The sequence below is a fragment of the Gobius niger genome (genome assembly GCF_951799975.1).
Source record: "Gobius niger genome assembly, chromosome: 19".
Taxonomy (NCBI): Eukaryota; Metazoa; Chordata; class Actinopteri; order Gobiiformes; family Gobiidae; genus Gobius; species Gobius niger.
Genome location: NC_136870.1, coordinates 25,088,909 through 25,105,903, shown reverse-complemented (window position 1 = coordinate 25,105,903; position 16,995 = coordinate 25,088,909). Strand labels below are relative to the sequence as shown.

At 42.2% G+C, this 16,995-nt stretch overlaps 1 protein-coding gene across 1 annotated transcript; it reads right to left on the bottom strand.

Annotated features, from left to right (window-relative positions):
* Positions 1-1,338: 1,338 nt before the first annotated feature.
* acadsb (acyl-CoA dehydrogenase short/branched chain) lies at positions 1,339-16,866 on the bottom strand. The gene is made up of 11 exons (XM_079577223.1): positions 16,807-16,866; positions 14,830-14,992; positions 13,010-13,110; positions 12,718-12,924; positions 5,054-5,224; positions 3,671-3,796; positions 3,502-3,594; positions 3,338-3,427; positions 3,045-3,182; positions 1,529-1,628; positions 1,339-1,426 (listed from the first exon to the last, which is right to left on the bottom strand). The coding sequence occupies exons 1-11, from the start codon at positions 16,837-16,839 to the stop codon at positions 1,350-1,352; spliced, it is 1,299 nt and encodes a 432-aa protein (XP_079433349.1). The 5' UTR covers positions 16,840-16,866; the 3' UTR covers positions 1,339-1,349.
* Positions 16,867-16,995: the final 129 nt, after the last annotated feature.

The following is a 16,995-nucleotide window of genomic DNA, read 5'->3' as shown; positions in this document are numbered from 1 at the left end:
GTAGTGTTGGACTTTTCTTTCCAGAGGGATTTTTTAACATCTAATTCCTACCCCGATTTACTGAGTTCTGAATTAAAAAAATAATTTAAAAAAGGCATTTTTTCCCCCAGATTTTTCCCACTTATTAACACTTATTATAAAACTAAACAAGATAGATACAAACTTCTATCTGAAACAGTCTTTGGAACAAAATAAAACCATCAATTTAAACCAGGCTCGATCCATTTTTTAGCTTTCGTCACCAAAAAACGGCATAAAACTCCCATGAAAACATAAAATTACCAAAAACTTGCAATACATTTTTTCCTCATATTCTTGTCAGTCATCTACAGCAACAGTTTTAAATCGATAACTCCAACAAACAGACACGGGACGGGATGCTTTGTGCAGTGCTGCCATCTAGTGGCTCAACATGAATCTGAAATATTAAGATGGGGATGAGTTTCAGTGTCCCCTCCTGGAATCGCCACCTTAACGTGGTGGAGGGTTTGAGCCCGAATGATCCTGGTAGGGTCTCTCAGGGCAAACAGGTCCTAAGTGACGGGTTAGACAAAGAGCGGTTCAGAAGCTCCTTATGAGAGACCAACAGGCCCAGTTAGAACCATGAGGCCGTCCTTCTGTGGACCCACCACCTGCAGGAGGAGCCATAAGGGGCTGCCCCCACGACCCGGCAATGGAAAAGTGGAAGAAAATGGATGGATGAGTTTCAATTTTATTAAGACATTTCTAATATCTTTACACACAATAAATCACACACTTTCTAAAACACAACTAGACCATTTACAGCATAGAAAAACAGTCACTGCTTCATCAAGGCACTGAAACATCCAAGAAAATAACTTTCTACTTGAAACAGAAGAGATGATGAAGTAGCTTAAACATACATACAAACTGTTCGCTTAGTATGAAATCATAATTGACCTACTTAAACCGTTATTTAAGCCTGATAAACCAGATGATAATCCTGTAATAAACCTGTTTCTGAAAAATAAGTGCTACATTTAAACAAAAGAAGACACTGACAATCTTCAGTAACATCAAAGGAAAAATCTCTACTTTACAGATATGGTACAGAGTTGGACTGCACAATGGTGGAAACTTACCTTTATTGCAATGTTTCCGGTCTTATTGATCTGTGTCAAAGTATCTGTGTTGATGTTTGTGTGTGTGATATCGAGCAGTCCTGGTGCAAAGCAGTGAAATCCATCAAAACGTCTCTTTAAACAGATCATCTACACGAGCAGCAGTTCAATTGGAGTGTGGTCGGTCTCAGGGTGAGGTCGGTCTCAGGTGAAGCCGGTCTCAGGTGAGGTCGGTCTCAGGGCGAGGCCGGTCTCAGGTGAAGCCGATCAATAATCATATTCTTTGTCGATGAACTTGGCCATCGTCGAGAGCTGGACGTTTGTGGTGCCTTCGTAAATAGTTCCTGGAAGAGATGATTAAAGGATTATTTGTACATAATGACTTTGTCTCTCAGAAGCAAAACGATCACAGTCAAACCCAGTGTTTGGTTAAAGGCTGGTCTCACCTATCTTACAGTCTCTGTAGTATTTCTCGATGGGGTAATCTTTAGTGAAGCCCACTCCCCCCATCCACTCGATGCACTTGGAGGTGGTCAGTGTCGCCACCTAAAAACAACACCATGTGAATGAATCAATGAAGCGCCGATCGAACAAATGTTTTACTGATATTTGCAGAAACCAGGATTCAGTGCTTCCAGTGCAGGGATGTCTACGTAAAGTGGTTCAGATCAGGCCTGGATCAGATACATTTTTGGTGGCCCTTAGGCATCTCATGAATTGGCACACATCTCCAGAGACTCCAGAGATTGAACACAATTAGCATAAAGAATAAGAACAAACTCCAGAAGATCGTGACCATGAGCTCAAAGGTCATTGGGAAGCCACAGAGATCTTTGGAGAGCCTATATAAGGAGCGCTCTTCCACCCGCTAAGCAATGAGTTTGAACAACTGCCGTCAGGACGGAGATGAAGAGTCACACCCGCAAAGAAAGACATTCATAAGAACTCCTTTGTGCCAAGAGCAGTAAAAGCTACAAACTCTTTAAAGTTGTAAGAGAAGCCGTTCTTGCTGACGAGGCATTAGCCTGCATCATGTTATTATGTCATTCCCTCATTAAAAACACGCCTGAAGTCTTGCCTTGGCACATTCACGTATTTTTGAGTAATCTGTAAAAACTCTGATGGCGGCCATTTTAGGGATAGGTTTGCCTGAGTCCTCCTAGGAACGCCCCCACCTCCTGGAGACGCCTCCGAGCTTTCGTCACCAGCCGAGTAACCAACCACTGCTCCTCAGCAGAACCCCCTCCCCACTGATGCCACAGACAGCGTGTGGAGGGGGCGTGTCGGAAAGGCTCAGAGGTTCTTAAAGAGACAGAGGCCTATTTCAAGACATTCACTACAGCCATTTTGAGAGAGCAATTTTATACAATTGTGACAATTGTGATTCATAATACCCCCTCTATAAAGGTGAAACCAAAGACAAATTTCCATCTTGGTGGACAATAAAGTTTTCGTATACGTATTAAAACCTCAAAAACATTTTATTGTGAGACAGAGCCGACATCGAGGTTCAAATCCTGCATAAAGATTTGATCATGGTATAACCCTCTTTTAAAGGAAGTTTGGACATCCCTGCTCCAGTGGCTCCTTCTCAGGTGAACCCACAGCTGCTCTGGGGCAGAATGCCTGACGTTTACTTTAATTTCCCCCTCCCTCTAAAAACATGTACAATAGGTCAAAATGAATTAGAGGGTCAGTGAGTGAGTGAGTGGTTGGTGGTGGTCGTTTCCGTCAGTTTGCCCCAATGGCGTATGTGGCTACAATAGAAGTTAAGTATGGTGTGAAGTAACTGAATAATGACGACAGTGTGTCGCTTTGAGAAACTCGGTAACACAGGCTTGTAAAGTGCAGGGTGAGCCATTATCATTATTATTATCAAACATAAATGGCATCTCTGACCACAGTGTTGGTGTGTGGATGAGAGAATGGATGGGTGAGTGGTTCCTTGCTGCACAGTCTCACCTCAGCGGTGAAGTATTTGGCCATACAGGCCTCTTTGATAAAAGGACGTCCGGCCTCTTTGAGCCGCGCCGCGTTGTACGTCAACAAACGACCGGCTTCGATCTGCGTCGCCACGTGAGCGATCTGATGCTGCATCCCCTGAAAAAAGATCATTTACAACATTTACAACTTCTGAGGAAAGATATGAGGGAGTTCTGTGTGACAAATGTATAACAAGGTCCAGTTCAATATTAATTCAGGGCCTTTTATTGGCAGCGCAAACTCAAACACTTAAAGATGATTCCTGTTTTCACCTGGAAGTCAAAGATGCGTTTCCCGAACTGCACTCTCTGCCTGGTGTACGGGATGGTGTGGTCGAAGCAGCCCTGAGCCAAACCCAGCATCTGAAAAAACGACATGACAAAACAACTTTACAAGCGTCCGTTAGTGAATAAACCACCGTGTCCCGAGGGTTCACCTGAGCCGCGATCCCGATCCGCCCCTCGTTCAACATCCCGATGGCGTATTTGTAACCGTGGCCGATCTGACCCAAAATGTTCTTCTCCGGGACCTACAACAGGTGTGAAATATTGTGTTTTTTCCAGAATCAGACAAACACAGACACTTTAAGGGTGCTTTGTTTGGACCTTGACGTTTTCGAGGATGAGGGGACACGTGGAGGACGCTCTCAGCCCGAGTTTGTTTTCCTTTTTACAGATCTCCAGCCCCTCGGTGTCTCTGTCCACGATGAAACAGGTGATGCCTCTGTAGCCCTAAATGACGGCATTAAAACATTTTAGGTCAAAAACAGCACAGAATAAAACTCCTTCAATACTTCACATTTTAAATGACCTATATCATGCAAAATGCCAAGTTGTTTTGCTACTTCCTTATCAAAAACACCCCCAGAGTGTTTTTTGGCTTCATTCACAGTTCTCATCAATCCTCCTGAATCCTGCTCTCTGAGCAGCTGCTCCGCCTCTGCTGGAAAACCACTGAGTTGTGTCAAACAGGAAGAGCCCGACATCTGTAATGTGGCCTGATTTTAATTTATAAAACAGCTTTTTCATTCTTTCTGTTGCAAGAAAGAAGAAGAAAAACAAAACGAAGTACCCGAGGCACTTCCAGGTCAGCGCTGCCCCTGCGGCCAAAACAAACGCACCCCTGAGTGTCCGAACAGACCTCATGTTTGCGCTGAAAGCTGTGAAGAAGGAGCTCTTTCTAACCTACTCTGGACACGCCTGTTCCTTTTTCGTACCAAACGATAATGTCACAGAGAAAAATGCTACAGAACTTTATTCAACCTTCCTAAAGAAGTGGCCACTCGCCAGAAGTTGGAATTTGTTTCCGGGATTCGGCGACTTTCACCAAAAAGTGTTTTTCTGTGACTGTCTCTGATGGATGTTTGGTGAATCTTCACCAGAAACAAAGTGGATTAACTTTTAGAACCAACGCCCGTCCCATATTGTGCGGCAAAGACCGAGTGGTGAGTCAATCAAAACACGTGTTAGCGTGTGTGTTAGCGTGTGTGTTAGCCTGTGTGTTAGCTTGTGTGTTAGCCTGTGTGTTAGTTTGTGTGTTAGCGTGTATGTTAGCGTGTGTGTTAGCGTGTGTGTATTAGCCATTTATGAAGCTGTGTTGCAGATGTTAACCCCTTATAACTGCATCGTGAAGTAACTTCACTTATTGCTGTGATATTTATATTTCTTGCTGCTAAAAATGCATGGTCAGATGAGATCAGAGAGAGGGGGCGGAGTTAACTGAATCGAAACGTCGTGTCTTCCGGGTTTGCAAAATACACCCAGAAAATACTTATATTTCTCACAAAAATGAGTACTCCATAGCGGTATAGGTACAATATATCATATAAATGCCTATACTTTACTTTAGAATAGCTAAAATAACATGATACAGATCCATTAAGTCCTGGTTTCAGATGATTCATAGCTAAATATTTGACATTCATTCTGACTTGAGAAGATAAAAATCTGGAATAGATATTTTGATGTGGAAATGGCAGACAGACTCACAGCAGACGGGTCGACGTTGGCCATGACCAGGAAGACTCCGGCGTGTTCCGCGTTACTGATCCACAACTTGGACCCGTTGATGACGTAATAATCGCCGTGCTTCTCCGCGCGGGTCTTTAAGGCAAAAGCGTCGCTGCCAGACTCCGCCTCCGACAGACAGAAACTACCGACCTGTGACAAACAAGACGCAACTCAACCATTTATAAACAGAACTCATGGATATCAATGTGTAAGTGTTGCTTTATTATTTTTTATTTGTTATGGGCAGATGGTGCTGCTTCAAACATCCACACAGAGAAAACACACATTAAAGTAAGACAAGGCCACGTTCTCTGTGTTCGCCCAGTTCCGCCCTGACCTCTACAGCAAACCGCTCTGTTCCCCCCCGACAAAAATACGGATCAACTCCATTTTCAGCTCCGTCAGATTTTTGACATAGGGCCTCATTTCCTACTTATCCAGAGTGTTGTTGATTTCTGGAGATTACTATTATTTTTTTTCATTCATGCAGTCCTTGTATTTGAAGTTTAGTGGTGCTAGGCTAGTGCTAGGCTAGTGCATGTCTATGGTAACTAGTAGCCTGCATTAAAAACAGTCCTGCACCTGAGGCAAATCACTTATAACACCAGACTACCCAGATAAATGTCTGTGTTGCCTGAATAATTATTGAAATATAACCATTTTGCATTTAAAAGAACTTACATTTGAGCAGCTTCCTGGTTGTAGCTACGCAGCGGAGGAGTGATCTCACGGTTACCGGATCTACAGTAGTTTGTTTACTTGCGGCCGCATTACTACACGTGGAATTCATACAGGAGCATTCTACAAATCAGATATGGCAACGTTTGGAGGACGACCCCGTGATTTTGAAGAGGGTTTTAATGCAGGCTACTAGTTACCATAGACATGCACTAGCCTAGCACTAGCCTAGCACTAGCCTAGCACCACTAAACTCTTCAAATATAAGGACTGCATGAATAAAAAATAAATGTCTAGAAATCATCAACATAGATAACATGGATAACTAGGAATGAGGCCCTACATCAAAAATCCTGAAATATCCCTGTAAGATCCACAGCTCAGTTCAGTTCAACACCAGACTAACCATATAAATATCTGTGTCCATAGAATAATTTTAACCATTTTGCATTTAAAAGACCTTATATTTGAGCAGCATCAGCTTTGTGGTTGTATAAGCTACGCAGCGGCGGAGTGATCTGCTAGAAAATAGTCCCTCAAAATGCGATCGTTCATATGATACAAGGTCAGTTATATTAAAAAAAATATTGTATGGACACAGACATTTATATGTGTAGTGGCTATTTGTCCTTAAACTTAAATCAAAAAACAAAAGGTCCAATTTCTCAAATGGCCACTGAGGCTGCGTCGTGACTTTGGGTTTACGCAGGGTAAGAGGTACCAAAATCAAAATGTCCATGCGAAAAAATGCGTTTGAGGAGGTTTATTCACAACAGTAAGCAAGCTCACAGACATATTTCTGCTGCCTCTCTGTAGCTGGTAAAAAACCATATGCCCTCGCAGCCTGAGGTCCCTCCCACCTTGACCCACTTATGTAATCAACGAAAGCAACAGTGACCAATAAACAACGACGTAAATAATTATCTAAATTAGCGGAAATAACAAAGAAGAAATAATATGCATAAATGCAAAATAAGCAAATTAACTTTAGCAAGAAAGAAAATAAATTAGGCTATAACTTAACTTAAGCCTAAAATAAACAAAAGTACAAAATAGCTCCAACAACCCAGCCCCTAATTGTGACGGAACCTTTCCCACAATTAACTTTAGCTTTACAACAAGAGCTATTTTCTAAATGTAGCCTAAGCTAGAGTCTTTGCATCTTCACTTTCTCCATGCCTGAAAGAAACAAATAGCTGGAAGACAGAGATAGGAGAGAGAATGAGCTACATAGTCATTTGTTGGCCTCCAAGAGGAGACAGAGCTTGGTTATTGGTCTGTCCAGAACACTGGTCTTCGTTTGGACCTTCACAGAGCGGACCAGTCCTCTGAGTCAGCTGTGGTGCTCAGAACTCTTCCCATCATCCATGAGCCTCTTGGAGCTGTGGCATCAGCGATTAGGACAATATCTCCTGAGTAGAAGTTCCTTTTTTCCTTTGTCCATTTTTGCCTTTCTTGCATTACAAGCAAATACTCTGATGTACTGCACTTGCCTCCATCTCCTCTTGATGTACAGGTCAGATTTTTCAAACAGGCCTGGTGGCAGAATGGGTTTGCCTTTTAACAGGAGAATGTGGTTCGGAGTGAGTGCTTCCAAGTCATTGGGATCTTCTGAGACCTTCGTGATTGGCCGGTCATTGAGTATTGCCTCTACCTCACAAAAAAGTGTCTGCAGGCCTTCCTCGTCCAGCATTTGTTGTCCGACAACAGAGGTAAGTACATTGCGCACAGAGCGAATCAAACGCTCCCAAACTCCACCTTGGTGAGAGGCCGCTGGGGTGTTGAAACTCCACTTCACTCCTTCCTGCACAAAAATCCTTTCAATTTTAGAGTGGTTTAAAGCAGCTAGAGCCTGCCTCAGCTCCTTCTTTGCACCAACAAAATTTGTGCCGTTATCTGACCTTATACTTGTCACAGGTCCCCTTCTGCAGATAAATCTTCGCACAGCATTGATGCAGGAGTCGAGGGAGTGCGCCACCTCCAGGTGTATTGCGCGGCTGCTCAGACAGGTGAATATCACTCCATATCGCTTCAGCACAGTTCTCCCTTTCTTCAGTTCCAGTGGTCCGAAATAGTCCACTCCCACATCTGTAAACGGTGCTTTATCAGGCACAACTCTTTCCTCAGGTAAGTCTGACATTTTCTGTTCTCCAAGTTTTCCTCTGTACCTTCTGCACACTGTACATTGTGAGAGAATCTTCCTGGTCGCAGAATTGGCATTTATGATCCAATACTTCTGCCTCAATCTGTACAGCATGTGGTTGCGTCCAGCATGTCCAAGTTGGTGATGAATGTGACGTAATATAAGCTGGGAAACATGCAGATCCTTTGACAAAATCACAGGATGTTTTACCTCCAACGGCAGGGCAGATTTAGACAGGCGCCCACCAACTCTGAGGATGCCATCTTTAATGAAAGGATCGAGACGATACAGAGGGCTGTCTTTGGATACAGTCTTTGAATCACGTTTTAGTGAGGAAATTTCACTGCTGAATCTTTGATTTTGTACAAACTGAATTATTGCCCTTTCAGCTTCCTCCAAACGCTCTGGTGTCAAGCTGGATTTTCCAAATGTGGCTTTGAATTTTTTAAGCTCATTTTGGACATTTTCATTCTGCTTGACCACATATTCCTTTCTCTTTCGGCTCAAAAGTAAAAGTTTTTCTTTCAGCTCCAACATCCAGGCCACCGATGTTTTAAGCTTTCTCCAGGATGAGAAATAGTGAATGAGTCGACAAATAGGATTGTCACTGTGTGTTGTAATAACATTCACTTTAAGTTCCTTTTTCACCTCTGGATCATCAGATTGGATGGATGAGGAGTCCAAGTCAAGTTTTGGCCATTCGGTGGAAGGCAAGTGCAAAAAGTCTGGTCCCTTTAGCCATTTCCCTTTTCCAAACTCCTGAGCTCTTAGTCCTCGAGATGCTTCATCTTCAGGATTGTCTTTGGTAATTCTCTCCCGGCTTTGGAGTCTTTGTAATGCAATGCAGTGATTACTTAGTAAAACAGGATCTTCAACTCTGAAAGGTAAGTCAATGCAATAATGTCCATTGTTAAGCACTGTTGTATCCTTTACAATTTTCATGAATTTAATGTCCTCTCTTGACATCTCAAGTTGTTCATCAAATGTTCTTTCATTAAAGTCATGATTGTACTGCTGCATCAACATATTTTCCAAGTGCTCCACAGATATGTGATTAGCAGTTACAACAGTGCATCCTGATTTGACACCAGCACCTCCAGAGTCTCCAGCACGAAGAGGCCCGTTTATGACCCAGCCAACTCTGGTCCTCACTGCATACGGTCCACCACCTTGACTGTTTATTAGTTCCCATGGCTCCAAAACTTTGGGAGAGTCAGTTCCAATGAGCAAGTCCACATCTGCATCCACTTCACGTAGCCTAATGCTGCTCAGATACGGCCATTTGGCAACATCATCTTGACATGGCACATTGACTTTAGACACAGGCATTGTTGTTTGTGTCAAAACAGATGGCAGCTCAATAAAGTCCTCATTGTCAAGACCAGACACCTCCAAACCGGTTATTACAGTGGTATTAATGGTTTTAGTTTGTCCCATTGTCCTTAAAAGTACATTACAGTTTTTGCCTGATACTCCCAGCCTTTCAGCCAGACTTGCAGTGCAGAAGGTACCAGAGCTTCCAGGGTCCAGGAAAGCATAAGTGTGTACAGCTTTGTTGCTTTTCTGACTTTTCACCTGCACAGCCACAATGGAGAAAACAGCAGTGTCCTCTTCACCAGCCCCAATATGACCACACGTCTGCTGCTGCTCTGGTACAGTGCTCACAGTTTCTTTAGAGGTTATCCTGGTAGAATCCTCTTTCTCCACATGCAGGACAGATGGGTGTTTCCTGTGACACACTTCACAATCCAAGCGACTCCTACAGTCTTTGCTTATGTGTCCATACTTTAAGCACCCAAAACAAACACCTTTCTCCTTTAGAAAGTTAATTTTGTCCTGTTGCGTCTTCCTTTTAAACTGAAAGCACTTTTCCAGAGTGTGGTTGGTGAGATGGCAAAACAGACATTTGAGCTGGTTACTGTGAGCTGTTAAATTTTCCTTTTCTTTATGTTCATCATTTATTGCATTGATGCTGGTGGCAAAGGTATCACTTTTCCTCTTCTGCTTAACTTGAGTAAATACCTTTGTGTGGCTGGCTGGAGAAACATCATTAATATTTCCAAACAGCGGGTCTGACACAATTTTGACTTGTTTTTCAATAAAATTGACAAGATCAACAAACACAGCTCTGCTTCCTGTTTGCTCCAGTATGTCACATGCCACATTTCTCCACTTATCCCTCAGCTTGTATGGGAGTTTCATTAGGATTGTCCTGAGGTTAGCTGGCATGTCCAACTCCTTCATATACTTTATATGATGTACTATGTTGGAGCAACCTCTGAGGAACAAAGCAAATGACTGCAAAGCAGCTACATCCTCAGGTTTTATTGAGGGCCAGTTGACGATTTTGTCCATATAAGCAGAGGAGATTTTGTGTTCACTGCCAAAATGTTCCATCAAAAGTGTCTTTGCTCTTTGATAACCAGGTTCAGAGGGGAGATGCTGACAACTTCTTACAATGTCTCTTGGCGGACCCCTTGTGTATTGTTCTAGGAAGTACAAACAATCACTGAAATTTTGAGTTTTATCTTCAATACAATTTTCGAAGGCTCTGAGAAAAGATTTAAAATGGAGAGGGTCACCATCAAATACAGGTATGTTTCTCATAGGCAGAGCTGAGGCTGTGTTTTGTTGGACCAACAGGGCAGTAATTTCATTTTGACGCTGCATGATGTTCAAAATGTCTGGAGTGTTGGTTGATTGAATATTGTCATGAGCATTTTGCAAAAACAGTGATTGAGTACTTTGTCTTTGGGGAACATGAATGACATTTGGTATGGGTGGTTTTATTACATGTTTGGGTTTGACACTGGCAGAGACAGAATTTAATGAGCGCATGAGGGGAGGTTCAGAGCTCTTGATAGGCACAAAACGTTCAGCATTTGGATTTAGTCCATATGTTCCTTGAGTTTCTGACCTTTCCAAATAAGAATTCATGCCATCTGATGCTTTAGAGGCACATTTTGACACTTTTGAGCCACACTTTGAGTTTATTTCCAGAACCTCCAATCTTGCATTTTGCACCTTTAATTCTGCCTCCAGAGCAAGTTGTTCCTTTTCTCTTCTTAAATGTTCCCGTTTCCTTCTTAATTCCTCTTGTTCAAGTTTTACTTGTTCCTCCTGTGCCTCCAACATGTGCTTCTGCGTTAGAGCAGCAATGCGCTCCTGTAATGCTGCCTTTTCTGCTTGCACTAATATTTTTGCAGACGCACTTGATGAAGCCTTTGACACTTTAGAGACAGTTTTTGAGCGCGCAACAGAGCCTTTATTGGATACACTGTCCTCAGGCCCTATATCAGCTTGATTTTCAGGAGGCTTGATTGGAAGTTCATATGAATGGCCTGCATTTGACAACCAACCCTTGGCATCATCAACAAAATTTGAAAACACATTTTCCTTTTGTTCAAAATATTTATTTTGTTTTTCCTTTTCATCCTGAGGTAAGTCCAGTGACACAAACGCTAAATGATGTTGTTTAGCCTCATCAACACATGTTATCATTTTATCCAAAAGAGACTTGACTGCATCGATATTGTCTGCAGAATGCATCAATTGATCCATTTGACTCATGTACGACTTGGCCTGTTTGTACTTCTTAGATCTTTTTTCCTGACACGTTTGTATGAAAAACATCATTCCTTTAACGGTGTAACTTGTGCGCCTTTTAGTGGAAAGCGCCGTGTCACTAGTGACTTTGGATGCAACGTCAGACATTTTACTTTTTTATTGACGTTGTTGGCCAGAGTTATTTGCAAAGAGGCTGGGACACGTACCATGCAGAACTGTTGCTTGATGGTTGCGATGGTTGGTTTTGCGCACGGAGTTGGTGCGCGCCGTTGGCGTTGAGTGGGGCCGTGAATCAGCTGTTGAGGCTTTGGGCCTGTGCGAGTCCAAATTGCGACAATATGGCTCATCCACGCGTACATGCAGCTCCAGCGCTCCAGTGCCGTCCCCGTTCCACGATGCGGCGTCCGGCGAAGTTTTACACAGACGGATGGGTCGGATTGCGATGTTTGTGTCCAGCCCGCGCCGCCTCCACCGCTCGGCCCAGCCTTTGTCTTGGTTCCAGCGTCCAGGTGCGTAATCCAGGCTTTCCAGGGGTAATCCAGCAAAATAGTCCAGTTTCCAGGTAAAGGCGGGTTTTTTACTTAATGTAGTGGCTATTTGTCCTTAAACTTAAATCAAAAAACAAAAGGTCCAATTTCTCAAATGGCCACTGAGGCTGCGTCGTGACTTTGGGTTTACGCAGGGTAAGAGGTACCAAAATCAAAATGTCCATGCGGAAAAATGCGTTTGAGGAGGTTTATTCACAACAGTAAGCAAGCTCACAGACATATTTCTGCTGCCTCTCTGTAGCTGGTAAAAAACCATATGCCCTCGCAGCCTGAGGTCCCTCCCACCTTGACCCACTTATGTAATCAACGAAAGCAACAGTGACCAATAAACAACGACGTAAATAATTATCTAAATTAGCGGAAATAACAAAGAAGAAATAATATGCATAAATGCAAAATAAGCAAATTAACTTTAGCAAGAAAGAAAATAAATTAGGCTATAACTTAACTTAAGCCTAAAATAAACAAAAGTACAAAATAGCTCCAACAATATGGTTAGTCTGGTGTTATAAGTGATTTGCCTCAGGTGCTCTGTGGAGCGGGTCACACTGTTTTTAATGCAGGCTAGCTGATACCATAGACATGCACTAGCCTAGCGCCACGAAACTCTTCAAATATAAGAACTGCATGACTTACAAAAAAAATATCTCCAGAAATCAACAACATTCTGTATAACTAGGAAATGATCTTAGCCTTTATTTACTCACCATGTCCGTGGAGAGGCGGCTGAGGTATTTGTCCTTCTGCGCCGCGGTGCCCAGATTGGAGAAGAGCGTGTTGATGAGCGTGTTCTGGATGTCGCAGAGCACCGCCACCGAAGGGTCCACTTTGGCCAGCTCCTCGATCACCAGGATGGACGAGAAGAACGTGGAGCCGGTGCCGCCGAACTCCGGGTCGATCTCTATCCCCATCAGCTACGGGCGGCCGCCAAAAAATAAAGCTAAAGGTTATGAATGCAAATCATCGAATGAGACACGATGAGCAGTAAAAAGAACTCACTCCTTGTTCAAACAGAGACTGGATGACCTCGTCGTACATGTGCGAGCTCTCGTCCATCTTTGACACGAACGGGGCGATGCGTTCCTGAGCATACTTTTTAACTGGAGGAAAAACATAAAATAACATAACTTCAGAGATAAGACTTTTGTTTCTACTTGAAAGATGTCCAAACCAGGTCAGTGTAGAGCAGCACGATGTGAGGAAAATAGTGCAACTTTATCTGAATCTCCTGCTGAAATAACAACAGATAAAAGCTCAAAACTGCTCTACACCTAATAAGAACAAAATCCCTCACCATTCCTCCGGGCAAAACAAAGGTATTTTTATATTCAAAATAATCCTTCATTGTGTCTTGAAAATAAATATTTATAATTAATGTCAGAAAAGACTAAAGAAAATCCAGCGGAAAGGTAATATTTCTGTGTGATCAGATGTTTAAAAAGAGTCTTGTAATCGGCTCTACAGCAGGTTCAAATTAGTGAAATCCTATTAAAAGTGAATAGGACTTAAAGGGGCTAGATGCAAGTTGGCCATTTTATACTCACTACTGCCACCTCAGGTCTTACGCGTAACTGCAGCTTCTATATTAAGCTCGTGGATGACGGCAATTAGGACCCGAAGTAACAACGTTTCTGAGTGACAGTGCAGGATTTTAGAGGCAGTTGTGGTGAACAGGTCTGAGCTCATTCTACACATTAGGACATGGCTGGAACATGTAGGAGGAAAATGCTTGGTTTTAACATTTTTAAACTCCGTATAGTCCCTTTAAGTTCCTTTGGACCCAGAAGTGGAGTGATGACATCATCACTTAACAAACGTATAACTTTACTGAACGATTTTAGACTGAATGATCCATTTAACTGCAATTGTAAATTATTATTATCTTCCCCAAATTCTCACAAAATAAACAGTCTCATAACATAGTAAAACAGTGACCAAAACAAGGCCATATAAGGAAAATCATGACTCAAACTGAACTTTTTAAGTCCTGTTATTTATAGGTCTGGGACAAAATATCGGATTGGACTTGGATCGCAATACTTTGTGCTGCAATACCAAGTATTGATTCTTTATCAAGTATTGCAATACTTTCAATACTTGTGTTTGGAGGCATTTTTTATCCTGCACTGCTTCGTTTTCCAGTAACTCTTGCACAGCACTTGTAATGTAAATGTAATGTAAATTGGCATTTGGTTTATAAACTTTGGACACATGCCTTTTTACACATTTTAATATAAACATATCACTTGTTATAATTACTTATTGTATTGTGATACGTATGGGATCGTGACAAAAGTGGATCGTCCCAGCCCTAGTTATTTAAAGGGGCTGGAAGCAAGTTCGCCATGTTATACTCACTACTGCCACCTCAGGCCATATGTGTAACTGCACCTTCTATATTAAGCTCGTGCATGACGGCAATTCGGGCCGAAGTGACACATTTTTGAGTGACCGTACAGGATTTTAGAGGCAGTTGTGGTGAACAGGTCTGGGCTCATTCTACACATTAGGACATGGCTGGAACATGTAGGGGGAGGAAAATACTTAATTTTAACATTTTTAAACTCCTTATAGTCCCTTTAAGTGAGTAATTTGCATTCATAATAGACATTTAGTCAACTGGACTGGGTTGATCAAGTTGTGTTTTATTGGCAGCGTAAACAAAAAAAGTGTAAATGTGAAGAGCTCAGTGATTTTACGATATATTGCAGGTTCTTTCGATATGGATTTTGCATCACCTAGTATTCCAAAAACAATAATTTGGCGGTAAACTTCCACAACTGTTATAAATATCGACTTATAGCACATGTTCATCTCACCTGCCTCCCTCATCATGGCCTCCTCCTCTGAGAACGTCTGCAGAGGAGGGAACGCGAACCCGCTGGTTTGGTCTGAATGCGGGTCTGGAGCCGAACTGGTGGATCTGAGTCTGCATCCTCCGCCCTGCACCGCCCTCAGCGGACCCGAGAGCTGCCTGCAAGACTGAGCAGACAAAGGAAATCAGGACGCTTTGAATCTCCAATCACCTACAATATAGTAAATCACAATCAAAACTAGCACCAAGAAGCAATATGGAAAAATGAATCCTTTTTTTTTACCACCTTGAAATGGGTTCATCTTGTTTCCCATAAACAGGGGCGGATCTAGAGGGGTGGCACAGGGTGGCAGCTGTCTCCCCTAATAAAGGTCTTGCTCTTGAAGGTACTTGGTGCTTACAGAGGCTCACTCTCAGCTAGTACTTTTATCTTTTAGGTGCCAACTCCTGTGGCTCCCAAGATTATGTTGTTGTTGTTGTTAGCAACCCCTGACTTATATTATGGACAATGCTATTTATATACAATTTTGGGAGGCTCAGTCTGCATCTAAAAGGAAAAATTGCCCTGCGGTCAAGCAAAACTTGCTCCCACTATGAATATTCGACATTGTAAAATATGTTGCCACCCCAGGAATGAGCCCTGACCCTGCTTGCCACCCCGTGAGTATTATTCTAGACCTGCTGTAGCGACTCAAAGTCCTATTGTCGCTGGAGAGGGAAAACCTTGGGTTCGGTCTAGTTGTATGACGCGCTGCTTGGGTAGCACAGAAGCACAGAGTTCAACCAAATGCGTTTGAGTTGCATTTAATTAAAAGAGTGTCTTTGGTTAACATACAAAGCAGATGTTACAGTGCGCACGTATTGCATGTAGTCCAGGTGAAATAATGTGTTAAACCAACAAACGAACGAACGGTCAACAAAACCTACGGCGACCCCGGCCCCCCTCTCTCTACTACTGGTTTCCATTCACAAAAAACAGAGGTGAGCGCCTTAAGAAAACTCCGCCCGTGAACACGTGACCTCGAACCCCGCACGTCACAACCCAGTCATAGTGACAGCGCCCTTACTTTAATTATGGCTCCTACACCTGCCCCTGCCCATAATTAAATATTGGAATAAAAAAGTTTTACACACCAATGCCATTTTAAACACAAAGACGGCAATTTTATTCCATTTTAGCTTTTGTAATTAAATGTTTATAGACGTAGACTGACTGACACTGTGTAAAGACTGAAGTAGCACATTTATTAAGTGAATGGAGCTTTAGTGCAATATATTATAGAAGGTAAGTTAGTTCCAATTATATGTTCATTAACATCTTACCACCCGCCTAAACCAAATGCATTCTGTCCTCTTTGGCTATTATATAGGCCTGTGTAACACCTCATTTGAAAGCTAAGACCCACAAAACTGATCTTTTTCCTCGCGTTGTTGCCGCGTTGTGTCACCTTATTTTGTGTGTTTGTTTTTTCATTTTGGTCACTTTTGTTGAATTTTGGTCACTTTTGTTGAATTTTTGTCACATTTTTGTTGAATTTTTGTCATTTTTTTGTTGAATTTTTGTTTTTTTGTTGAATTTACATTCTTGTTTTCTACTCATTTTTTTGTGGCTGTTTTGGTGCTTTTTTCCCAAGAAGCTTTTTGATTAGGGTAAAGCCAAACTGGAGAAAATGGGATCCGTTCAGGTGGGAGTTAAGAGGTTAATATGTATTATCATCAATATTTGAATGAGTTTCTATTAGCTATAAGATACAGCAAGTTGTGCCTAAAAAGAGAATAAGCAAGGCTTGATTTAGTAGAATATATCACCTTTTACAGGAGAAGATGCGTATGACAGCTAGCTTAGCATTAGCAGCATACGTCATTTCAAAGCAAGGTGACCCGCTTTAAACAAGCGCATGAAACACGAACAAACTCCACCAAACAGATACAAGATCTGCGTTTTAAAATGTGTCGGGGATTGCATGGTTTGTTGTCTTACCCTTGACAATATCCTGATCAGAGGAGCAGCCATGGCGAGTTACAAAACTGTTTACATGCGAGGGCTGCGTTTAAGTTCCCTTTGGACTTCTCACTTTCCAGCAACAATAGATCATTTTTATACATCAAAACAACGACCAAAAATAAAAATAATAACATTTCAATGGTTTTAAAACCTCAACAGGTTAAA